Source organism: Bombyx mori, chromosome 10 (genome assembly GCF_030269925.1).
Source record: "Bombyx mori chromosome 10, ASM3026992v2".
Classification (NCBI taxonomy): domain Eukaryota; kingdom Metazoa; phylum Arthropoda; class Insecta; order Lepidoptera; family Bombycidae; genus Bombyx; species Bombyx mori.
Genome location: NC_085116.1, coordinates 6,319,643 through 6,346,698, shown reverse-complemented (window position 1 = coordinate 6,346,698; position 27,056 = coordinate 6,319,643). Strand labels below are relative to the sequence as shown.

The 27,056-nt window shown below is 39.1% G+C and overlaps 1 protein-coding gene and 2 long non-coding RNA genes across 9 annotated transcripts in view; 2 read left to right on the top strand and 1 right to left on the bottom strand.

Moving 5' to 3' along the window:
* Positions 1-1,953: 1,953 nt before the first annotated feature.
* EcR (ecdysone receptor) overlaps positions 1,954-27,056 on the bottom strand; it is a 273,151-nt gene continuing 248,048 nt past the window's right edge. For 3 of the 7 annotated variants that reach the window (XM_021350704.3, XM_021350703.3, XM_021350705.3), the window contains 6 exons: positions 14,028-14,198; positions 11,389-11,678; positions 10,423-10,587; positions 8,765-8,920; positions 7,505-7,727; positions 1,954-6,426 (listed from right to left, as the gene is read on the bottom strand). In XM_021350704.3, coding sequence (XP_021206379.1) covers positions 6,125-6,426; positions 7,505-7,727; positions 8,765-8,920; positions 10,423-10,587; positions 11,389-11,678; positions 14,028-14,198 — 1,307 coding nt within the window. In that variant the 3' untranslated portion in view covers positions 1,954-6,124. 7 annotated transcript variants of the gene reach the window in all.
* Positions 8,911-10,412, top strand: LOC134199492 (uncharacterized). The gene is made up of 2 exons (XR_009974004.1): positions 8,911-9,452; positions 10,262-10,412. It is a non-coding gene; the product is annotated as an uncharacterized LOC134199492 (long non-coding RNA).
* Positions 17,031-18,587, top strand: LOC105842223 (uncharacterized). Its single transcript, XR_005245134.2, has 3 exons — positions 17,031-17,218; positions 17,291-17,428; positions 18,029-18,587. It is a non-coding gene; the product is annotated as an uncharacterized LOC105842223 (long non-coding RNA).

Here is a 27,056-nt window from a genome sequence, read left to right as displayed (position 1 = left end):
ACAAGTACGGTTAACGGGGTCCCTTAGCTGGCTGCTACTGTTAGACCTGAAGGCGTTTAATGTAAGGGGTGTTGGGTCTGATAGATCCGTAAGGATGTGTCCAGGGCAAATGCTAATCATTCCGAGGCGCATGCTTAACCGATTAAAATATTTTATTTACGTAATCTAAATAATAAAACAACGGTCGAATTGTTAAATATTGTTGGGATTAAAGCTATATGAGATTCAATATGATTTCATAGTTTACTCGATTACAAAAAATCATCCTTTGTAACCTTGGCTTTTTGAATAAGCTATGCACAAAAAAACAAGTTATGATTTACGATAGAACATTTTCCCTCGCACAATTTGTTTTTTGTATCCGGCTCGAAGTGCAAGTATTATATTCGTGAATCCGTCTTATGGAATTTCAACAAAGAAGTCTAACAATCACGTTATGTTTTAGTCAAAATCCCGGAGCCCCTAATTACGTTCTCTCATCAAAGCAATACAATAATTGTGTTCTTGATAAATATGATACGTCCGTTGTTAAGAACTAATTCAGCAATACCGTGCACACTTTACGGTTTTGAAAACGTAACATAAATGTTTTTTTAAACATATGCTGATAGCCTTGAGAGGCTATTTCAGCCTCCCTAACGTGTAGGTGAGCTCACGGAGCTCAAACCGGAAATGTCGCTAACGATGGCCCTTTGGCCACTGGCGGAAGTGTTGCTAACACTGGAACTTTAGCAAGAGCAATGTTTGCAGAATCTACCACCGGATCGGAAACGCGTACCCACTGAGAAGATCCGGCGAGAAACTCAGTGGGCTATGTCTATGGGTTAATTTACTCGTCGAGCCCTTCGTCGCAAGCGACGGGTTCGGCGAGGACGGTGACCGGTGCTTGAGGTACCTAAAAACATCGGTAATGGATCAAGAGGATCCATAATGACGTGTTTAGGGCAACGTTAACGTAAGAGATTTGATCCACGCTTCGGTTTTTTTTCTTTTTTTCACAGTATGCTTAAAGTTCGATCAAAAGCCTTTTAAGTTAAGCAAACCGAAATCCAAGGTTTTTTTGAGAATTCGGTTATTGCCAAAATATCTTAACACAATGTTACGGCCAGAACATAGATAGCGCTGTACGGCACCTCTCAACTAATTATGCAAAACTGATGCAAGCGGTGTTTAGACATAAAGGACACAGGCTACGGAGATGACATCACGTATCCTAAAAGATTCAAGTATCTGACATTTACGTGGGAAGATAGATAGATTCTTTAGTTATAATTTGCGTGTTATTTTTACAGTTTTAGGTTGTTCACACTGGCACACTAGATCTGTTTAAAAAAAGGATGAACGTCAACGTCAGTTATTAGTTGTCATTACCACGTTACGAGTGGTGTTTTCGAATATTTTGGTTTTAAAATCCACTAGTTTTCGCCCTGCAATCCCACATTATGATGTAGGGTTGCATGGTTGCTATGCAGGGTTGACTCAGTCACTCATAGGCCGCGACGTGAATGCCGTCATTCAAACTCCGTTTCAATTAGGATCGCGCGCTGTTTCGTGCAGAAATGGGCAAGATGATATTTACTGGTGGTAAGACCTTTCGCGAGTCCGCACGGGTAGGTACCACCACCCTGCCTATTTCTGCCGTGAAGCAGTATTGCGATTCGATTTGAAGGATGGGGTAGCCGTTGTAACTATACTGAGACCTTAGAACTCATATCTCAGGTGGGTGGCGGCATTCACGTTGTAGATGTCTATAGGCTCCGGTAACCCCTTAACACCAGGTGGGCTGTGAGCTCACGCACCTATATGTATATGCAATTAAAAAATGTATAAAAAGGTTATTGAAAAAATAAATAAAAGACAAGCTTTTTTTTTTATAATTTTATCTTGAGGTGTAAGTTTATTCGCATAACAATATTTCATACAAATTTCCTCGTTTTTGTACCCACCTTCTTAGTTTTGTCTCTCTGGTTATTATTATTTTATAAAAGTTGACTCTATAAAGTTTTTAAACGTATCGTCATGTCTATATCCCTATAACTAATTCGCTTCACCGCTGTCGTTAAACATAACACAGACAATAATCAATGCAAAACAAATACATTAGGAGGGAAACAAGTTTATGTCGCGTTTAAATAAAATAACATAATATAAATCAAGTGTACACGGAATGGTCACTTGTGTAGGAAGCGGCTATCCACTAACAGAGATTGCACACATAGCACTGGTATCAATATTCTAGCCAAACCGCGGGGCTGCCAGTTACACCTTATAAGAAAATTCGTTACTAAATAACAACTAAATCACTTTAAAATCAATTCAAAATGTACATTATTCGTCTTATGTAAACAAATCTAATCTGCTACAAAAAAAAAATAGTTTAAATACAAAGTTCGCTTAGTTTAGTCTTTCTATTATAAAATTATTCCCTTAAGTATTTAAAAAAAAAAAAAACACAATATTGAGAGTGAATACGTCACATCGCAACTCACTTGTGATTTCGAATTATTATATTATTATGCATCTCGTGTACATTCAACGAACGAACACTAGTATATTGCGTTGACACATTAAAACTAAAAATTGACTGTACAATTAATATGTAAATATTTGTACATATTGCACTCTGAAATAACAAAAAAAAAAATATTAAGAAATATTTGTCGAAACGAAGAATACATACGCAGAACGAATTGTCTCAATAAAATACGAAATTAGAGAAAACAGCAATCACAATGTTCGCAGCTCGTACACTATTCTAAGTCCCTATGGCTTACAAAGCTTACAAAAGATAAATACAGAGGTCATTTACAAAAAAAAAAAATATACCCAAATAATATAAAAATAACAACAGCCATCTGTACTTCTTAGATGAATAAAACTAAAGGTACATATGTCAAACATATGACAATAGGATCTATAGGTCTCTATGTACAAGTTAATGGACAAGCGGTAGACTCCCGACCGGTCCACCTCAAACAAAACTCTCGAAGGCATCCAACCGGCAACGCCGGCTCCGCACCGTCCATTCCGACTGTAGTCAACTGTACTCGACTGTACTGCACTGTACTCCACACTGTATTCGACTGTACTTCACTGTACTCAACTACGCGCACGTGGTCGCTTGCGTGTGCCGTCTCTCCGTCGTCACAATCAGACACACAACTATCATATTCTCTCATTATCAGCTAAGACACGAATTAATTTTATGGTAGTTATTATTATTTTCTCGTTCGAGATTATTAAATACTAACAGTTTATTTATTACGTTGTCGATGATTATAACGTCGACAAACACGATCGCTCGTGCACCGACGGAAGCCGGATCCTATGAAGCTATTCATGAGACCTACGCGACGAACGACGTATAACATTTATTACTTATCGTATGGCAGTTATATTTGTCGAAGGCGAAATGCGAACGCGGAGCGAATCCTAACGTTGTCCACGATCGCACCGCACTAATAAGGCAACGTATCGTAGCTAATATTTCCATGATCGATTAACATCTAAAGACTACAATCGCGACGTATGAAAGATTCATCGACTTTAGATAAAAACTGTGAATTTATGATCACGCATACGAGATCGCACCGTGTATATTATACGTTTGTAATGGCAGTGTGTGTTATCGATGCGCCTCTGAAACCGTGGAGGCTTAAGACACTCCAGTGATAATTTGTGCTATGTACGACTAATGCTAAGTTAAATCGAAGAGTTATCTCTAAGCGAACTAGCACGGTCCTCGGTGCAGGTTCGATCGTGACGCGCTTGTATATATTTACATACAGGATAATTCTCCCGAAACGGAGACCGCTATTCATTTGATAATAATGTCTCATGTTTAGTGAGCCCTCAATGGAACGCGTACAGAATCCATTGCGGTTTTTGTTCCATGATTTTTACGTGATTCGTACTGCGGTCACTCGCACGCATTGCGGGCTCAAGCACCAAACGATTGTTTTCCTCCTTAAGTTAAGGTAATAAATATATTTTGTAGCTTTCGACTTCGGGAGCTCACATCCTGTACAGAAATGAATTTCATAAACAACAATCACACAAATTACGGTACGCTAAACACATTGAACACGCCAAACAGACACTTATTATTAGCATATTTATCGCGAAGTTTACAGATGACGAGATATTAGCGTGAATACGGAGCGAGAAAACGATATGGTGTGACAATAAATTACAATTATGTAATGTTAGAGGGAGACAGAAGGCTTCGAGACGGACACTGAGTACTGAGTGACTCATATAGTGCTCTAAACGAGTTCAGATTACGAACTCAATACGTGCTTATCACGATTACCGGTAAATGAGATCGATTAAATTTAGATTTTATTTACTATATTTCCATTCATCAACAGCGTAGACACAATTAGCTGATCCTAAAACAACTGTATTTTAGCGTCGTTACGGTACAGTTTCGTTTGTGATTATTTCAGTTAAATAAGTTGTTTTGTGTTTGTCTTGATTTGGTATATACGAAATCTGAGGGTAGTTTGTTTAGAATCGTTTGTAACACTTTTAAATCGCGTTAGATTTTTTCCCAAAAATGTATCAAAAAATATTTAGTAATATTAGGTAAATAAGTCATTGGCGTCACGCCAATGTAGATTTGTTAGACACGATGTTTTTAATCTTGTTCTTTTGTTTTTATTTGATTAACTTTTTTAGATTGGCAAACGAGCTCACGGCCCTTCTTGAGACATGAGGTTGAAGTCTCAAATTTGTACTGTAATATTGGTTGTCCACTTTTCGAACCGCGGCGAGCTGACAAAGAGATTTGCCAATGATGCTTTTATTGAAAATATATTGACTGGTACTTAGTACAAATCAAATTAAACCTTATGTGAATGTCACAAGTCAGATAGTTCATTAACAAAACTAATGAAGACATCTAGATGCCGGGCAACGTTGCTTGCGTGTCATCTACCACTCTCGACTAAGTTTGTTCCCACAGTAAGCTCGCCCGAACTTTGCTATTAGAACGAAAACATCATATAGATAAATTAGCTGCTTTTGTACTTTTAATGTTTAACCTAAACGAATACAGATGGCGCGACGTCTATATACATATCTAATATCCAATCTAGTTGCCATCGAACACGCTAACAACGTTGCAAACATAATATAAAAAAGATTATTTATTGAAGATTTATATAATGAAGAAATTATTGAGGACACCGCGATGTATCTAAACATTTATTAATCAATATCTGTCTTCATATGCGTGTGAATATAATCAGGTCGTACTGTGGCCCAGTCACCGATGACAACTCATTTATATTGTACTCAAAGAAATTTATCATAAACCTTATCCAGTTTTAGTTACACGTGAATTTTCATTTCGCACATTCTCATCATGAAATTAGATACAGCGTGTTCTAAATCACAGTAACGATAATTTTTTTTTAATCTGAGTAGCGAGCACAGGACGAATGAACGCGAATCGAAATTAAAATTGACGGGACACGATAACACCTCACACATAAACTATATATAAACAAACATATTCCAAAACCATCGCACTATTAGCGTCGACCGCACGCTTTTGCTGAGAGCACGCGGCCGACACTGCGATCCACTCCTCGCCACATCACTTACAAAAGGTCTACACCCGACTCTTCATTAATTTGGTAAATAAAAATAACTATCAACTTTACATCACTCATTCCATCCAATAGAAACATCTCTTCATATATTATTATTTTATTCTCTATGTAACTCTTATACGTCCGCCTTATTGAGACCATGAGAAGTCCGGAGCGGCCTAACTGCTTTGAACCTGTGTTAACTGTTAATATATTAATTACTTCAGTTTCCTCTGTGATAAAATAAACCGTCGTATCTTAGTTAGGCTTCCGGTTCTTGGGGCCTCAATTTAGAGACGTACTTATAGAAAGTAGTCTTATCGTGGTCGCAAGGGCGCGACCGACGCAGCATCCGGTCAGAAACGAAACAAGTACGGGGCCGGACGGGCCTCGCCGTCAACACTATATATATACTCTCCAAACGTTCAACAACACATATAATCACTAATCTGTCACCGAATACGGATCAGCGCACGTTCACTAAAACTAGCCAGTCTATGAGCGTTCTCTCCTGGGGCGGGCGGAGGCTATAGCACCACCGGGTTGGTGGGCGGCAGCACCGTGGGATGCGTCGTGGCCACCTCCGCCACGTCCCAGATCTCCTCGAGGAACGGCGGCAGCTTCCTGTTCTTCAGCTTCAGCGAGATGCACATGTTGGAGTTTTGCGTGCCGAGCGTGCGTAGCTCGGTCAGCACGCTCAGGATCCTGCCGTAGATCACGGCGCAGCGCGACGACGCGCTGTTCTGGTTGATGATGTAAATTCGCAACGTGTTCAGGTAGTATCTCTGGATCTCTTCTACCAGCGACGGCTGCTCGAGCCCGGGCCGATCTGGAATGATTAAATATCCTGTTAGAAATTTAAAAAAATGCGAGGATTTTCTTTTTTAACGTGGTCAAATCGAGACTCATCTCATAGTTGGTTTCACACAAATTTTTGTATGTTTGTCGCTGCCTAACTTTAGGCGAGAGGTTGAAGTTTTCAAATAGAACCAGCAAAAAATTTTTTTTTAAAGAAATAGCAATTTTTGGTTAACGCATGATTTTGTTTCCATCCACATCGAAATCGTACACATTTGTATGTTTTTACTGGTGGTAGGACGTATTGTGAGCCCGAACGAGTAGGTATCACCACTTTGCGTATTTCTGCTGTGAAGCAGTAATTCGTTCCGGTAAATACTTAACCCTAAGGGAGGAGATGCATGTGACTAGGAGATGTATGGAAATGGTAATGCAAGGTAGAGGGGGAAGAGGTCGACCAAAGAAGACAGAGATGGAGTATCTGAACGACGATATGAGAGAAAGAGAGAGAGAGGAGTGCGTGTTGAGACGACGGTTGATAGAAGAGAATGGAATGGACAAATTCGCTGTGCCGGTCCCGCCTAGTGGGATAAGGTGGAAACAAATAAGAAGAACCATTTAACACTAGGTGGAACGTGAGCTCGTCTAGCAATCTTAAAAAAAGGCGTTCCTCAACCAAAAACTCATTTAAATTTTTTTTCTTAGATGTGCGGACGACTTCACAGGCCACCTGGTGTTAAGTGGTTACTGGAGCCCATAGAAATCTACAGTGTAAATGTGCCACCCACCTTGAGATATAAGTTCTAAGGTCTCAGTATAGTTACAACGGCTGCCCCACTCTTCAAACCGAAAGGCATTACTGCTTCACGGAGGAAATAGGCAGGGCGGTGGTACCTACTCGTGCGGACTCACAAGAAGAAAATGAATAGTAAATTCATGTACAATTCCACGAGTACTTTAAATTACTTTTTATACCAATTATTTATGAGTTCATTTTTCATTAATATCCACCAAAGTTTGAAACCCAACAAGAATTGTCACAAGACGTTCTACCACCAGTAAAAAATATTAAGACATAATATCTTCAAAATGACTCATTTGATGCGTACCTGAGAATATAACGATGGCCGTGAGCAGTGCAAAGTGCACATTGTCCATGCCCATCGCGAACATGCACCGGCAGAAGTGTAGGAGGTCTTCGATGACGTAGGCCATGCCCGCCTTGCGGTAGTTGTCGCGCGTGTACGCCTTGTTGTTGGCGAACAGCACGCTGTCGGACGCGGCGTCGTATCGCCTCGCCACCCGCAGCATCATCACCTCGCTGGACGAGGCCTGCAATGGAACGCGATGTAAATACTTCATTGAAATTAACTTTGTTTTTTTTTTTCCTACCTAGCTGAGAGCTTTGAGATGCTATTTTAGCGTAATCTTAACTAGTAGGTGAGCTCACGTGGTTCAAACCTGACCTAGCGAGAGCCGTGCTTCGCAGAATCTACCGCCGGATCGGAAACGCGACCCACTGAGAAGAGGCTGTGTCTGAGGGTTAATTTACTCGTCGAGCCCTTCGAGCAAGCGACGGGTTCGACGAGAACGATGACCGGTACTTGAGGTACCTAAAAGCACCGTTAGTGGATCGGGAGGATCCGAGATGACGTGTTTGGGGCGACGTCGACTGCTTTCCATTCTGTCCGCAAGATCAGGAATGTGAAATCAACGAATAACGGTATTGACGCTTTGATTAGTTCGTGACCGTGCGCTGAAGGTATGGTCTGAATACCCTAATTAAGTCCAATCGGTTTGATTCGGTCGCACGTCAGTCATCATTCGTCTGAAAAGTGTGGTAGTCGTTTGTTTTTCAATCTCATATTCGGGTTAGCGGCCTCTAGCCTTCCAGCCTCTAGCCTCCTCACTCATTACAGTTTACAGTAGGCGTTAATTTACATGACACTATTTTATTTAGGTCATGGCCCGCTGGTTTAGAAAAGAAGTCGTATAAAAACGCGATTGGGTAAAATATTATTCTTTTATAGCATTTCTTCAGTCAATCAATGTAAGCTACCACCGTAGTAGTTTTAGATAGCACCAATTTAGAATTCAGTTTCCTCTTTCACTAGAACGGACAAGAAATATATGTATATTAAACAAACGTATGAAGTAAATTTAAAATACATATTAAATTAGCAGTCTATTATTTGGTAGGAAGAAACAAGTTTGTATTATTGAGCAATGGCGAAAGATTTGCCCAGCGCTATTGCTGTGAGTAGCATAATTTCAAACTAGATTATGTGACTCATATAGACGTTGAAACAAGTTTCTTTACTAAGCTACTTCTGATTGTGATAAAAACAGAAACAATAATCAGAACTTACTTTTAATAAGGTGATTTGATCAGACTGTGATATCTTCGAAAAGCCCGGTAGACCCTTGGCGAACTCGACGATCAACTGGACCGTTAAGATCGTCATCTCCGTGATCTGGCGGAAGGGTAGATCGGATTCCTCGTCCTCTTCATCCGACTGCCAAGTCTGAAATAACATAGAGATAATATTGCTTGAGGCAAAGTACACGGTAATAAAAATTGAGACGTCAAGCCGAAAAACAACTGTCACTCTTGTAGAAATAATTTATTACCGTAATGTTTTGAGTATTTTTGAGATGCTAGATTATCATTTGCGATTAAGCGAGGTAATTATGAGATTAACGCATTCCAAATGAGATTTTTAGAAGATAAAAATCGTAGTTTGTTAATCCATTTATTATGAATATTATCAATGACGTTCTCATCTAATCATATTCACTATGATTTTTGGGACAAAATCCACATTCGAAAACCTAGATCAAAATGCTTTTTTTTTTTATTGTAGCTGATTAGCGTAAAAGTGCTAAATGTACCTCTTATGTTCAACGGCCATCGGAGATCATAAAAACCACAACATAAAAAGTCGTTTTGAGACATGATGTCGAAGAATTAGTGGCTGATGAACATCATTCAGCCTATAAAAACTTCAAGACAGAAACGATACGACGGCGATATTAACCGAAGCAAGCTGTCTACTGGTAGGCTAATTCTTATTGTTAATGTCCGGGAATGACAGACTTTTTCTTAACTTGTTTTTTTTTATTTTTTATTGCTTAGATGAATATAGACAATTTGAGTCGTCGCAGCCTAAAGGATAATACGTCCGGTGCATTCGTATATAGCGATGCAACGGTATTCGAATCCCGCAGGCGGGTACCAAATTTTTCTAATGAAATACGTACTTAACAAATGTTCACGATTGACTTCCACGGTGAAGGAATAACATCATGTAATAAAAATCAAACCCGCAAAATTATAATTTGCGTAATTACTCGTGGTAGGACCTCTTGTGAGTCCGGGTAGGTACCACCAACCTGCCTATTTCTGCCGTGAAGCTTTTTTTTTATTGCCTTGATGGGTGGACGAGCTCACAGCCCACCTGGTGTAAAGTGGTTACTGGAGCCCATAGACATCTACAAAGTAAATGTGCCAACCACCTCGAGATATATGTTCTAGGGTCTCAGTACAGTTACAACGGCTACCCCACCCTTCGAACCGAAACGCATTACTGCTTTCAATAATTTTGCGGGTTTGATTTTTATTACACGATGTTATTCCTTCACCGTGGAAGTCAATCGTGAACATTTGTTAAGTACGTATTTCATTAGAAAAATTGGTACCCGCCTGCGGGATTCGAACACCGGTGCATCGCTACATACGAATGCACCGGACGTCTTATCCTTTAGGCCGCGACGACTTCAAATTGTCTTCTTGGATATGATTTTGTGACATGCATTTTCCCCAATTATATTCAAGTTCTAAAGCACTTCAATTATTTCCTAAGCAGATGACAATGTGTCAAAGTTCACGGCGTTCACACGTGAAGTTGAAACTGTTTATTTACGAGGGGACATCAAACGACGCCGCTCTTTTCCCGGTATAATATGGCAAAGGCAAGCGCTAAAAAATGTTTCATTAATTAAAAAGTATTAAATAAACGATCATCACCTGCGTTACTCTTTTGAGATCCTCGTCGGAGGGCTGCTCATATCCCTCCTGGTACCACACGAGCCTCGCGATCAGAGACTTCTGATTCGCCGACAATGGTGGTATGTTCTTCTGCCTGTTCTGCTCCATCAGCTTCTCCGAAAGATACCTCGGGACGACTTCGTGCTGCAAAAAATTCCAGCTTCACGTAAGAAACAATGCGATTAATATCACGCTTCACGAATGAATCGAATATCAATTAACATTAGGACGATGCTTTTCGTATGCGGATTACATAATAATATGTAGCGCTATATATTTTTACTGGTGGTAGGACCTCTTGTGAGTCCGCACGGGTAGGCACCACCACCCTGCCTGTTTCTACCGTGAAGCAGTAATGCGTTTTGGTTTGAAGGGTGGGGCAGCCGTTGTAACTATACTGAGGCCTTAGATGTCATAATATCTCAAGGTGGGTGGTGGCATTTACGTTGTAGATGTCTATGGGCTCCGGTAATAACTTAACATTAGGTGGGGTGTAAGCTCGTACACCAATCTATGCAATAAAAAATATATATATAGTGTTGTTCGCTGCTTGGTGTGGTAGTTAGTGAACCTGAATCCGTGTGCGTCGCAACGTATGATGGGCATACAGTACCGTCGCCTTTTAAAAATCATACTGCAAATTAAATTTCGATGGGAATGTTCAAATGCATGTTTAAATACACTAATTAACTGTTCACACCCTGGTTGTTTTAAGAAAGCTTAGAGTACCAACAACTGTTCAAATTTCAATTTTAACGGTCCAACAAACTCACAAACAAGCAATGGTACAATTTTCTATTTATATTAGACGTAAATTCTCGTCATTAAGTAAAAGTGTCCGATATCTGTAAGTAAATGTTTTCTCATTTTTGATAACAGATTAATTCACGAAAACACAACTATGAATAAACGAAATAAATAGATGAACATCTAGAATAAACTTACAATCCTGGCGGCCTCGGGCGGAGGTGGATCACATTGCATGATCGGGGGCATGTGGTCTTCGACTGTGGTCGTACTAACAGGTAATAATATTCCTTTGTCTTTCTTTTGTCTTTGCCTGTCTTTATTTTTACTGGGCTCCTGTATGACACATTCAGGCCTCATTCCTACCGCTAGACATTTCTTTAATCGACACTCTTGACATTTCCTCCTCATGTACATATCCATTTCACAGGCATGTCCAAATTTACAAATATATACTGCGTTTTTGGTGACACTCCGCCTGAAGAATCCTGAAATAGAAAAAGGCAAATCTGTTGTACGTATTCTCGTATCTTGAAATAATCTAGGGTACTCGGGGCATTTTAGTGTACCAAAACCTGTTTTTCGTCGATAAGATAACGCAGTCATACGAATCCGAAGGTTGGCTGAAAGGCGTGGGTCATTGACAGCGCCACGACAATACTACGTAGGCAAGTCGATTTTTATATTGCAAAACAAATAAGGAGGGACGTGCGTGTTAACGATTTAAATTGGACAAGATGACATGTTCGAATTGATTCTGTTTGAGTAACAAAGTATATCTGATGACTATATCGTGATAATACGCAAAAAGGTGGCATCCATTATGGGTAGAGTAAGAGAAAGCACCTACAACGTCTTGAGGATATTAGCAGAAAGACTGGACGGACTGACCCTGGGTAGATTCATCAAGTTGCATGTTCTACATGCTTGATGAGGCTGCCAGGGACGGAGTTGATTGATTTACTTAAATACTAACATAGGCCTTAAGTTATTTGTAATACTAACACACTATGAGACTATGATGTCTTGAAATAAAATATTTTTAAGGTATTTATAAGGTACTCCTTATATCACCAGCTACCTATCAGTTAAAGTCTCGTCAAAATCGGTCCAGCCGTTCCAGAGATTAGCCGGAACAAACAGACAGACAGACAAAAATTGTAAAAAATGTTATTTTGGTGTATCTATGTACCGTATACATATTCATATGCATTTAGTAAAAAGCGGTTATTCCAATATTGCAAACAGACAATCCAATTTTATATTCAAATAACATTACGAATAGGTGGGTGAAGTGAGTATTTTAATTGCATACAGGAGTGGTGGGCTAACATGTCCAATTAGGTGTCGCTCAATGAAGCAGCAGACGCCCTGCAGACAGTTATTGTGACGTTTCTGTCTCGGCAACAACTGTGTGTACGCACAATTCACGACACAATGTGCCAATTCAACGCTGAATTGGCACGCTCATAAGCAATCAAAAAGGGCTATGTAAGTGGGTTAGTGTTGTGATACCTTAAGCCGATCTGTTCTAGTGTACCATTTAATTTTCTTCAAAGTTTGTAACTGTAGTTCTTAATTTTATTATTTTTCGGTTTGGTCTTACGTTTTTTGGAGTTTACTCCTTTAGAATCGATTTACATATATAGGCCCGGGGTATGAAAATTATGGGGACCAAAATCGTACTAGCATGTCACACGAAATGCGTTATGCGCCTGCGCCGGCAGTCCGCCACAAAGCCTCGTACTGATCGCGCGTTTCTCTCATTATTGTATTTTCATATATTTGTTAGTCGTTTGTTTTGTGTCTCGTTAATTTGTTAATAATCTGTAGTGTATCGTGTTGTCGTAATATAGAACTATTTCTCGTATTGTTTCGTTTAATTTTTTATATCCAGTAAACTCCAGTCGTGCGTCGGAGCGGACACACACACTTTTTTTTTTTTCTTCTCAGTATTGTATTACGGATGTTTCGAATACTATTTATCTCATTACTAGTGGTGGGACCTCTTGTGAGTCCGCGCGGGTAGCTACTACCACCCCGCCTATTTCTGCCGTCTAGTAGTAATGCGTTTCGGTTTGAAGGGTGGGGCAGCCGTTGTAACTATACTGAGTCCTTAGAACTTATATCTCAAGGTGGGTGGCGCATTTACGTTGTAGATGTCTATGGGCTCCAGTAACCACTAAACACCAGGTGGGCTGTGAGCTCGCCAACTCATCCAAGCAATAAAAAAAAAAGTTTTATTGTAGTGGTGGTATTGGACGGAGACGCCGGATAAAATCGTCAAATCGAACCAAAGAAAAATGCTATATTTCTTAATTTATCGAATACAATAATATGGTTATTGTCTTAATTACTGGGATATCCATACAATTTGACAAAATTTGTAAAGGAAATTCGCAAATATTTCCTTCCGTAAAAACATTTCCGTCGAAGCTTTTCAGTGTTTAATAATTATAAGATATATTCTGTTCATACGACAGTAGAAGTGGGTTGACATTTATCTGTGTACTTTCTGAACTCAGGGTCAAATAAACTTAAGTTTAATAGCTCATATCCTGCGATATACGTTAACGAGACTCGATCACATGTCTGTTTTGCTATAATTTATCTGCATTGACAATAAATCATCTATATATCTATCTATATATATAAAAATGAATTGCTGTTGGTTAGCCTCCCTAAAACTCGAGAACGGCTGGACCGATTTTAAGTTTATTTTATACAAAAGTTTAGGTTTTTTATTTATCAATTGAGTTTGCCGGGTCAGCTAGTTTCTAACAATTATTTAACATAACATTTTTTCTATGAAACATTTGTGCTCGTATTAAAAATACCTTTGCATCCTTCACACGTCAGTGCGTTGTAGTGGTATCCGGAGGCTCTGTCGCCGCAGACAAGACATAGCTCCTCTTGCTGTCGAGGTGCAGGACCTTTCTTCTGCCGTCTGGCGTCAGCATCAGCACTGCAGCCATTTATGCTTGAAGCCGGCGAAAGTTCCTCTCGACCTGAAGCAACAATTATGGTTTCTGTTTATTCGAAAATGCCTAGATTATTTCATATTTTTTTGCGATCGAATTAAATTTAATTTTTAAACGGCCATCTGGTGTAGTGGTAAGTGACATTGTCACTACAGAAGGGGTAGCGGGTTCGAATCCCGCCAAGGGAAGATATTTGTATGATAAATATAAAATGTCTTTTCCAAGGTTATGGATGTATATTATATTATATGTATGTGTATAATAAAAATCTTACATTTATTTCCGTTATCTGGTACCTGTAACACAAGCTCTTTACGAACTTAGCACGGGACCAGGTAACGTGGCGTGATCGTTAGATATATATTTATTTATTTAATTTAATTAAAAAAGCGACAAAGTACCCGGCTGGTATATTGAATTTTTAGAGACTGGTCTACCCTTTGTCATGTGGGAACATGATCATTTTGATACTTCAAAATCAGACATAATGCGAACTGTGACCTTGGTTCATGATTTTATTTTACAAAAAGGCTCACCATTTTTAAGTAAGTAAAAACCCATTAGGTACAATTAATTTGTAAGAAACTCTTGAAGAGATGTGTATTCCTATCGGCACTCTCACGTGGTTTTCGACGGCGGCGCGGACATTTCCTGCCTAAACAAAGGTGTCTAGCACGTGGTACGCATACCAATTAAATTTCGGTGGTTTTTTGTATTCGAGGCGCGAGTGGAAGAGTATCGTGGTGTGTGCCGTAAAAGTGTAAGAGGCAATTGTCAGTCACGCACTCGGAACTCCTTAGAAGTAATCGTGGAATTATTAACAATAACTAATCATACGATGTTTTTTTTTTTTTTACGACCAGTACGAAAACATTTAAAACCTTTAAAATGTTATATTTTTTTATTGCTTAGATGAGTGGACGAGCTCACAGCCCACCTGATGTTAAGTGGTTACTGGAGCCCATAGACATCTACAACGTAAATGCGCCACCCACCTTGAGATATACGTTCTAAGGTCTCAAGTATAGTTACAACGGCTGCCCCGCCCTTCAAACCGAAACGCATTACTGCTTCACGGCAGAAATAGGCAGGGTGGTGGTACCTACCCGTGCGGACTCACAAGAGGTCCTACCACCAGTAATTACGCAAATTATAATTTTGCGGGTTTGATTTTTATTACACAATGTTATTCCTTCACCGTGGAAATCAATCGTGAACAATTGTTGAGTACGTATTTCATTAGAAAAATTGGTACCCGCCTGAGATTCGGACATCGGTGCATCGCCTCAACACGTATGCACCAGACGTCTTATCCATTAGGCCACGAAGAATATATGTAACTTTATCAAGCTAATAATCTTAGTGGCGTACTGTTTCAATACTAATTAACATCGTTGCGATAGCTATCGTGTTGTCCAATTTAACAATACAAGTTTCATTTAACGACACAAGTTCACATGAGTCATAACGTCCATTATAGCGCTTCAAGGGCTCATGTGTGATCCTCTGGAATTCTCAATTTTATTTACACTTTTATTACGACCATTAAGTCTTTGAGACAGCCATGCAGGTACCTGCTTTACTGAATCATTCACTACATTAGCAGTCAGAATATAATCGAGAGATTTCGATTAGTGTTGTCAAGTAGTTTAAAATCGTCTCGTAATTTTTTCGAATAACTAGAGATGTGGCGCGAATTACAAAACACGAATTCGGATCAAATTGTATCGTGTTTACGAGGTTGTGCCAATTTTTTTTCTATTACACATTTTCTGTGTTGATCGTTTTAATCGAGCGACGTGAATACGTATTAACTATTAGTAATCGAATAAAACTGTCTCTATAAAGAGGTCAAGTGCGACGTTTTATCAGTAGGTTACTTGTGTGCGTTGGATAACACCCACTCCGTTATAAAAGTGCAGTTGATTGTTCTGCAAAACGTATCGATTGAACATGCATGATTTAATTTTAAACTAGATGATAAGAAAAATAGTATTATTATTCGCCAATAGATGTCGGGAAGAGTTGATTATTGAAAACACGAATAAAACAGCATTTTCTGAAAATAAATCGTAGCTAGATCGATTTATCGCCCCCGAAATCCCCTGTATACTAAATTTTATGAAAATCGTTGGAGCCGTTTCCGAGATTCAGATTATATATATTTATTAATATACAAGAATTGCTCGTTTAAAGGTATAAGATTAACGTAGGTATAACTTGTGTTTTTCTTCTGTTAATAATTGCTGAAAACTGTATTGTTATTATGGATTTTATGGTACAAGGCAGTCAAGAATGACTACATCAAATCGATTAGGTGTATCAACACTAAACATACCGTAACAGGTCAAATGACCCATTTGGAAATTTGCTTTGAAAATTCACGTATTTATTGCTTTTGCACATTTGACTTCATGACTTTTTCTTATCAATTAATCTACAGTTATTTTAATACTTTGTTTTGTTTATTTTGAGTAATGCTTGTCGTATATCATTATCTACCCCCTATGGTGGAAATAGGTACCAGTAAGTGTTGTTATGTTTAATTAGATTAGTCTAGTGTTAAAATTCGATTACTAAATTATTATTATTTTTTGCTTCGTATACTTCTCGGATATTTTTAATGAATATATTTCGTTGATGTTGTTGTAAATATTATTTGGTTGTCCGTGAAAGAGTGTACTAATCAAAAGTTGAATGCACGGATGACCGAGTCAGTGTGTTATGTTATTACGTCTCAGCTGTTCAGTGTTGCGCTCGCGCATCGGAAGGTCTAGTTCGTGGCGCGTCGGCGGAGTTCGGGCGGGCTCGGCGGCGCGAGCGAGAGGCACCGCGAGAGCGACAAGTGGGGCGCGATCGTCGACCGGGGGCAGCGTGCGGCCTTGACTCTTGAGTCTGCCCCCCCTCGCGCCTCCGCCACGTACATACACCGCGCAGCCAGATTATTTATGATAGCATCACAGCTCGCGCAGCATACTCGCGATTCTCTACGAACTAATAATAACCCGTTTTTCCTCTCGCACGCCCGCTAAGTTTCCTATGAATAGGTAAACTATTTCAACGTACATACTTTTGAATACATTAAAATTTGTAACATTGTGATTTTTTTTTATTCACAGAATTCGATCCAAAAGACAAAAGTGATGTAAGTGATTGCAGTGATTAAACAATGCGAAACTTTCACTGACCTCACAAAACAGATAACGCAACGACTTCGCAGGCGTGCCGCGTAAGCGCCTAGTGAAAGTTGCCCAAAAGTAGGTATTGCACAAGCCTACATCGCACACGTAATTGAAATTCGGGTGCGGCGAAAGTACGTTCTATGTATTGTGACATCACTATTGAGGCCTCTGTTAGTATTCATTTATGCTCTATGGCGTGTATATTTTGTCAGACCGGATTGCATACAGAAACCAATCAGTGTCGGGCCTTCTGTTTTCAAACGAAATTGTAACCATGTAAAAGTCACGGTGGTCTCTAGCTATTACCGCCTACATTTGTTTAGTATCAATTATCGCATTAGTTAGTAAGTAGCCGCAATTACGATAACATGTTAATTATTTTCCAGTCCAGCAGCTGCTTTATTAAAAATAATAACGTAAAAAGTGTACACGTGATCGATGCATCGTCGGGGCGTCTCGCGATGTTACTTTCTACGATACTTTCTAGCAAGAGATGTGGGCCGAAGCCAGCGCAACTAGAGCGATCGGTTTCTCCACGCGCCGGGAAAATCGGATTGAAATAGAAATCGCAACGTGGGGAAAATCGCATTTTCACGTCACTACGCACGCCAATGGAAACCGTTTCTTACGAACCAATGAAAACTAAAAATACAGCACAGTTTGGTGTAATTTCAGATCTGAGCACGAGTGTCTTCAATCATCCTGTTACCAGATTTACGAGCACATAAACAGGTCCGAAACATCATGGAAATTTAATATAGTAGACAAAGTCGAGTTTTAATGGCGCCGTTAAGTTTGTCTCGTGAATGAAACAGCATTGTCCAGGATGAAGTAGGGCGGCGAACGAGGGATCTTCAGCGAGAACGGACGCACGTGGAAGTGTTTACATCCGTCGGGTATCGCGTCCGGAGTGCGGAGTGCACGGCATCCGGTTTTACATATACCGCGGCGGCGCTTCCCCGGATAACGCGTTACAGCTGTTGAAACTCTCGATTCGTCGTGTATTCCTTCAGTGTATTTGCGCATCATTTTCCCAAAGATCGTTAAATGTTAATGATTTTGTGCAATATTGTAAATATTACAGGAAACTGATAGAATGACGGAATTTAAATTTTATTTTCAGTATTTATGTAGTATTTAAGAGTTTAGGGTTAACAAACATCAAAGACAATGCGGCGATGATTGTTTTTTTTTTCAATAAATTCATCCTCTATTTGATTAATGGAAAATCTTATATAATGGCTTTCGAAGGAAATTACGTCGCTAAGTGAATATAATTGTTGACGTAACACAACCATATTACATTAAATACGAACACCCAATAGTAACAATTCCGTACTGAAATCGTGATGAGCATAAGGAATTGTTACATACATTTTTACTCGCAATAGCCAAAGAGAAACATGTCAAATAAGATAATACAGTTAATTATTAGACCTAATTAATAGGAAATGTATTTCGATAAAAGTCTCATGAGTTATTTAATTTCCTCAGAACGTCTTAGGAATATGTTTCGGACTTATTACTCTTTGGAACTGAGTTTTAAATTTCTTCTAGGTATAAGAGTTCCGACAAGATACAAACTTAGTTAGAAATTTTGATATGTTCTAGTAAATTTGGAAGCAAAAAATATTGATTTATGTTTTTTTTTTCGTTATAAGCGAAGCCGTAAATTAGAAAGTGGCGATCAGTTAGCACGTAGGCATGGTATGAGACGTACGTAATGGATACGACAGGGCTCCCCAGCAGACCCAGTATGTTTATTGACAGAAATGGTTTACACCTATCTCTTTTCTGTACGTTGTGACCAATAGATAAAACTAGGCTTTTTGTCTCCCTCTCTCTCTACTCCCTAATTTAGTTGAACACGCACCCACGCTTCGGCGCGCCTTTTTGAGTAAACACGGCAATGGGTAAATAGAAAAGGGAGGGAGATATAATTAGAATAAATGCCGTGTGGTTTGTTTTCCGAAACGGGATTTAGAGATATTCGTTCAAAGCAGTTTATTATAAAATTAAAATAAGAATCGTAGATGGTTCAACCTTTTTTTATTATTTAATAAAGTTGGTAATGAACTGCGACCGATGTTAAACGGGTAAATAGCTTGTCAGACAGCAAGTTTGCTCGTTATCAGTGCCCTTGTCCCGCTCAATCGCAGTTACGACCTCGAAGCGACTGAACAGCCGTTGACACCATTGGCCAGATTGCACACCTGACAGCTCACTGTGCACGCGAGCGGTTACACATAAAAACTTATTGTTTAACCTCATTTAATGAAAATGCCCAGAAACTAGGCCAAGGTAAGCGGTCGGTGACGTCGATGCCAGTCGCTTCACTGGGGACTAATTATTCTGAAACCGCAATGAATCAGGTCAACGACTTTTCATTATTTAAAGTAAATTAGATAATAATTCGTCAAACGTTTAACTTATTCACGAGTTAAAAGTTTTTATTTATTATAGTTATTTCGATCTGGTTTGTTTACTGTCACACCGTAATCTTAATAGTATTCAGGTCATTAACATTGTTTCTGCGAATTTTAGTTAAATGTGTGTATATAAATGAGGAAAATTGTAAACGGTAAACTGGGTCAAGAGTGCAGTTCGCTCAAACGCAAATTAATGTGTGGTATCAAAACAAATCAAGCCCCATGTAACGTGTTGAATTGAGACTAATATTGTTGATATTTTACTCGGCGTTTTATTAGGTCTATTGTTGGTATTGATATGGGAAATAATACCTAAAATGTATAGTTCAAACAATCGGTTTTTAACAAATCGTTAAAACAATGATATAAAATAAAAATAATCGGATATCCTTGTAAGTAGGACATTCGACAGAAGTAAAGAAATTATTTTAAACGAGCCTTTTTTTTAGTTTGTGAAATTTACAATGAAAGATTCCATTACATAGATACATAGAAACTAATAGAAGCGAATTAATAACTTTTTACTTAGTCTATTACTTTAGTCTATAGCTGATATATTTATTAGGAAATATATTTTACATTATTACATAGTATTTGCGAAATATATGCATCATAATCGAAAGTTGTATGATTCAATCAGAATGATAGAATTTAAAACAACGTGCTTAAAAATTGGCCAGCTGAAGCGGCAATGAGTAGCGCTCATAACTTATTGCCCTTGAGGTCGGAAACTTCTGGAAACAAGCCATACTACTGCAAACATTATGATGATCAAGCGGCAGCCTCAAAGGGTCATTCTGACTTCACTATGGTTTGTGGACGAGCTCACGGGGCTCAGCCTGAGAGTTTGCCCTAGCAATAGTAGTGCTTCGCTGAATCTACTACCGGATACGAATCGCGATCCACTGAGAAGATCCGTTGAGTAATTCAGTGTATCGTTTTTATTCGTTAATAGAAATATGACAAAGATCGTGGGAACGAACCGGATGCGGGTCACTTTGGAAAATCTATGGAGAATTCGATTTTTAAAATTTAAAGAAATCATATTAGTTACATAATCGCTTATAACAAATATTATTATTACAATTTTTTGTAGAAGTGCAAGCAGCACTTCTCAAACGATCAAATATTCTGTATGTAAAAAATATCTCGTTCGGGACGGTCGAGGTTGTTGACCGAATATCAGTCGAGATAAGCTCACGACGAACGCTTATCGGGCCGACAAAGAACGCCTTTGTTTTCGACGCATTTCACGCCACACGACTGACGTGATTATGTCAATCACGTTATTGCTAACATTTCGTACTGCTTTTGTATTTCCTGCACGCAATCTTTGCGATATACACCGTACGAATTGTTGGTTTCTCGTGAGCAACTAAACGAGCGACAACACGGTCCTATTTGTTTTTTTTTTTTAATTTACAGACATCGGCTTTTTCCTGGTTATAGGACCTCTTGTGAGTTCGCACGGGAAGGTACCCCCCCCAACCCTTCTATTTCTGCCGTGAAGCAATAATGCGTTTCGGTTTGAAGGGTGGGGTAGCCGTTTTAACTATACTGAGACCTTAGAACTTATATCTCAAGGTGGGTGGCGCATTTACGTTATAGATGTCTATGGGCTCGCCCACACATCTAAGCAATAAATAAATAAAAAGTGCCGACGGTAGAGATGCAACCGATATACTAGCGTGTACAGATAACCCTCCTATAACGCGGTAGATACGTTCCTACTAAGTCCAGTGTTATGTGAAACCGTGTTATATGGGACTGGAAGCCAGTACAAAAATAAGAGTATTTTTTCTGAATGAAATATCTCAAATATCCCTCTACGTATTTTTTTACCTATTATACATAAAAAATAAGCAATAAAATTCCGATTATTCCCATTTATTTTGTGTTCATGGTGCATAATATTATTTTGTAAATTATATTGAACAAAAATCTCGTTATCGTGATGTACAAATACCGCGTTATAAGTGGTTTTGGGAGAATTTATCTTTTCGTGTTATAGTGGAACCGTGTTGTAAAATATCGTGTTATAGGAGGATTATCTGTATATGTTATTATAATAAAACGTACTTATTGTATTTTAAAACCGTTTCACCATTAGGGCCTCATTTTCGTGACGGTAACGAGCAAAAACACGAACAACATCCGAAGCGAGCGGAAAAAAAAAACAAAACTAGTACTTCCAAGTTACAGGCGCCTTAGCGAAACAAACGCTATCGACTCAAGGTGTTCACTTCTATCAAAAGACAATATTTTACACACCAATCTCATTCGTTATGTGCATAAATATGAGAGTTCATAAGAAGGTTGTAATAAAACGAATATAAATTGGATGTTTGTCGTTCTACTACTACGATCATTTACATTAAGAGGGAATGAATGCCTTGAATGTGTTATTGAGGTGCTGACGTTACATTCTCGACAGCCTAACAAAGTATATTAACATCGCGGATCGGTGTAAGTTAATAAAACAGAAATACTCATTAATGGCGGCCCATCTCGTGAACTGTGTCATGGGCTCGGCCCACGCTTGGCGGAAGGCCGTCGAGCTTCCAGAAGAGAGCCTCAAACCGGTCATAATTTAAAATACCACTTGTAAAACCGTGCCAAAATTGATGCGGTATGTTATTAATAATAATGTACACTAAATAACTCAGAAGTCGTCGTGGCCTAAGGGATAAGACGTCCGGTGCATTCGTGTTGAGCGATGCACCGGTGTTAGAATCCCAGGCGGGTACCGATTTTCCTAATGAAATACGTACTCAACAAATGTTCACGATTGACTTCCACGGTGAATGAATAACAAACATCGTGTAATAAAACTAAAACGCGCAAAAATTATAATTTGCGTAATTACTGGTGGTAGGACCTATTGTGAGTTCGCGCGGATAGGTACCACCGCCCTGCCTATTACTGCCGTGAAGCAGTAATGCGTTTTGGTTTGAAGGGTGGGGCAGCCGTTGTAACTATACTTGAGACCTTAGAACTTATAATAATATCTCAAGCTGGGTGGCGCATTTACGTCGTAAATGTCTATGGGCTCCAGCAACCACTTAACACTAGTTGGGCTGTGAGCTCGTCCACCCATCTAGCAATAAAAAAAATATCTAGATTTGTAATTCCATATGTATTCGGTGAAAGCACATACCGCAAGGTACATAGCTACTTTTGTGGCGGGATAACAATAGTCGTTGCTGCCACTTTGATTGATGGGCCCGCGATGACGTTGCGTAGACATTATTCAAAATATTCTTCATCAATTCACCGCAGTAAGTAAAGGGGGTTCGCCTCGGCTTGCTAATAATCTCACACCGCATGTATGATATTTTGTCTAGGTTTAAAGCGGTATTTGCAAAAGAATGCCTCCAGGATTCCCATTACCTCGTGTCGATGAAGAATACCAATCGGGGAATGCACGAATTTCATTTAGTTTTGTGAGATATCTCGATATGAAAAAAGTCCAACAAAAGCGAATTGCTCAATTCAATTTTAATACTTTTTATAGTAAATTTTGTTTATTCATGTGCTGTGTAGGCTATCGTTATATTAAATTTTTAATAGATTTTATTTAAAAAAAATCAATACGAAAAAATAATTTGTTTTGAATAAATACTGGTACCCCAACGGCAGTGTTGTAAGCAATGAGAAAATTGCTTTAGAATATCCAGAAAACGACATCGCAATAATTTATCAAAGACAATTTTAAGTCTTCTTAGATTAAAAAAATAAAATTCGGTAGCGACTCTAGTATCATCAAGCTCCTGTTAGAATTTCTAAGTTCTATTCGTTTTATTGTTTACTACGAGAATAAATAAAATACATTGTTAGCGCATTTGCAATCGCTCTCTTGTAATAGCCACAATACTTGGCGAGGAGCATTCCTCGGGCCGGCTGGACCGGTTTCCAGGCTGAGACTGTTTATGGCTTTACGGGCCTTATATATTTAGACGCTGATAACTACCACCTTTTTGTGTTTAGGCGAAGACAACGAAATGTAAACTTCAAACGTATTTCAACATTGAGAAGCGTGTGTACTTTGAGAGGACGTACATACTATTCTTTGCAGTCTTGGATTTTTTATTACGTTAACACGAAGGGTGTGCGCAAAAACAATTGGATTTATTGGATCGATATAGTTTTTGAGGCGGTAAGACGTGTCCACGAAGAAATAAAAATCAAGCTTATATTTAATATTTTCACAGGCTGCTAGGTCCCAATATGCTTTCCGTTTCTGCCGTGAGTCAGCCATGCATTTCGCTTTGAAGGATGGAGAAGTCATTTAGTATCAACAGCTCAGACTTCTCTAAGCTGGTGTTGGCGAAATTCATATTGTGTGGTTCTGGTGACCACTTAACAGGGAGGAGGGGCAAGCTCGTTCATCCAATAGCCTTGACTGCAACGTGAACTAACAGATAATGGACATTTTATTGGAGAGGGAACGTTGTGAGGTCGTTTTGCCGCTCACCGTCGGTTATTTCTCCCGTAAACCGGTAGAAGCATTCGTTTGAATGCAGGAATGCAACTATGACTTGTGCCTCATGCTTCAAGATGGGAGGCAACGGACGCCTTGTGGTATCTAAGACCTCCAGTAATTGTGTACTTCAACTGTTCGTCTGTATCAAAATTTTCATTATTTTAACTGATCATACGAAAAAAACGGTCTATACACGAGATTGTAGCGACTAGCGACAAAGATATCTACATTTTTGGGGATGTTACATAACAATCCACGTGGGTACCGAGAGCATTGACCCGGGGATCGTGACGCTGATAGACTACCATTATCAAAACTTACATCCACCTGTAACCTAGATAACAACAGCGTTGCGCCGATAACAATTCGACACACTCGACAAAAGAAAAACGAAACACTTGGGTAATCAAACGTGAAACGTCGGTCGTCTTGCGTCGCAACAGCAAGATGGCCTTACCCAACATCTCAATATTCTGCGGCCGCGCTACAATAACCAACTCGCACTGCCGCTTGCCAATATATATTGCATAAACGACCCGGCACCACCGAAACAGGTCATTGTCGCATTACGCGAGCGCCAATCACCTGTGATACGGCACGCTAGTTTCAGATAATTATATCGATTGAACCCAGGTCTCCTTCAGCGTGTCTGTGACCCCGATGTAAATAACCTGAGCGGTTGTACTGTAAACAACTGACGATCGCTTGCGTCAATCGCTTGTGCTGCACGGCGTGGCCACGACGCAGACAGTCAAGTCTAACCTCGACTCGGCGCACCATTGACGAAATCATGTTTCGCCGTCGCGTCGGGCTATTTTAATCTCCGAGAGGCGAATATATTCGAACTATGGAATGGAAAACAGAAATTCGTTGATGACAACTCAATTTATTTTAGTTCTCCCAAACGTTATGACGTCGCGTTGGTGTGAATTTACCGGTGACGATATAATTTTTCGTGACCGACAGAATTTCTGTAATGTGCGATCGTTTTAATGACAATTAGGCTTACGTATTTTATGTAAGCGATTTAAAAAAAAAAACCGTCAAAGTTAAATATTATGTTTTCCACATTATATTTTGCGCGTTAAACAAAATGAAAACATATTATTTTATCACGGCTCGACGTTGTGTCGATACAACGAGCTATATTGTGATCGTAAATGTCTTCTCGGAGCGCTGAAGGTATAATTTGTGTTCCGTGACCGTGAGTCCAAAGCACTTGTAAATTAAACGAGGACAGACTGAAATAACAGGCGCAAGCTTCCATACATTTATATCAATCGTTTAGTACAAGCATTCGAGCAATTTAAACTGATTCATGAACTAATTACTGATTTAAACTATACTGGCGGTAGGACCTCTTGAGAGTCCGCGCGGGTAGGTACCACCTCCCTGCTTATTTCTGCCGTGAAGCAGTAATGCGTTTCGGTTTGAAGGGGGGGGCAGCCGTTGTAACTATACCTGAGAAGACCTTAGAACTTATGTCGTAAGGTGGGTGGCGCATTTACGCTGTAGATGTCTATGGGCTCCAGTAACTGTGAGCTCGTCCAACCAACTAAGCCATAAAAAAAAATGCAGAGGTTTTTTTCTGAGACGTTCAAAAGAAAAATTGTGAACTGGCAGCATTTCACTGCATAGTTGTACTATCAACAAAGTAAGGTGACCTAAATGATAAGATTACTTCAATTCAATTACTACACGTGCACACATGCGTGATGTGTGAATGTGTGCAAAATATTGCGTCGGGTGCGCCCGTACAATGACATTGTCGACCTTGAAGCAACTGCCTTGTATGAGTACATCAAGACGCACACATTCTTAAGCGCTATTTTAGGAGACTTCGTTCGCCTAAAATGGTACGTACGTTTGTTCAGAATGCATTCTAAGATCTTACAACTTTGTAGCGTTGTGCTTCCATACGGAAATAATAGTAGACGCAGTTCAGCAAACGATAAGAATGGCGAAACGCAGTAAGATTATGCATACCAAGGCCGTGTTTATAGATTATCGCGCGCAGGCAAGATTCATTAGTAGTTGCATTTAAAATCTATGCTGCACAAATAAAATGGTATTTATCTATATAATAATACGTGAAGCAAAAACTTTGTATCCCTTTTTACGAAAATTGCGCGGACGGAGGAGTATGAAATTTTCCACACTTATAGAGAATATAGAGAAGAAGTGCACAATGCTAATATTTGTTTTAAATAATGCATAAAAGATACATTAATAATCAATAAAGAAAACATTACACACACTACATATCATGTATTTGACGCACACACGCATGCATACTATTTATTGTCAAACTTTTGTTCTTGACGTCTGTGGTCAAATTGAGAATAGAATATGGTTTGTCTTTGTTAATATTTTTTATAGTGTAGTCTTGGCGAAATTTGAGATTATAGAAGTACAAAATACTATCATAATAGTGTACAAACTTACAATTCCAATTAATTATAGTCGAATTTCGACTACTGCGGGACCTCTAGTACAATCTAATATTCAAACGATTATTATGTCAAACCTTCGAATACGTACGAAATATGGACTAATTTCCTTGTATATGTACCTACACTGAATTTGGAATGTTTATTGAAGATACATTGAAATGTGGTACAAATGGATGTTTTTCCAAAGGAAACAAACGCATGTAGCGTAAGCTTTCCTCGTGCGAGCATTTGCAGCTTCTTTGATGTTTGATCGTGTGATTAGAATGTGTATGAGTATGTTTTGCGTTGTTGAGTTAAAGAGTGTCAATTGTTGCGGAAAACAAGACAAAAATTCCTTT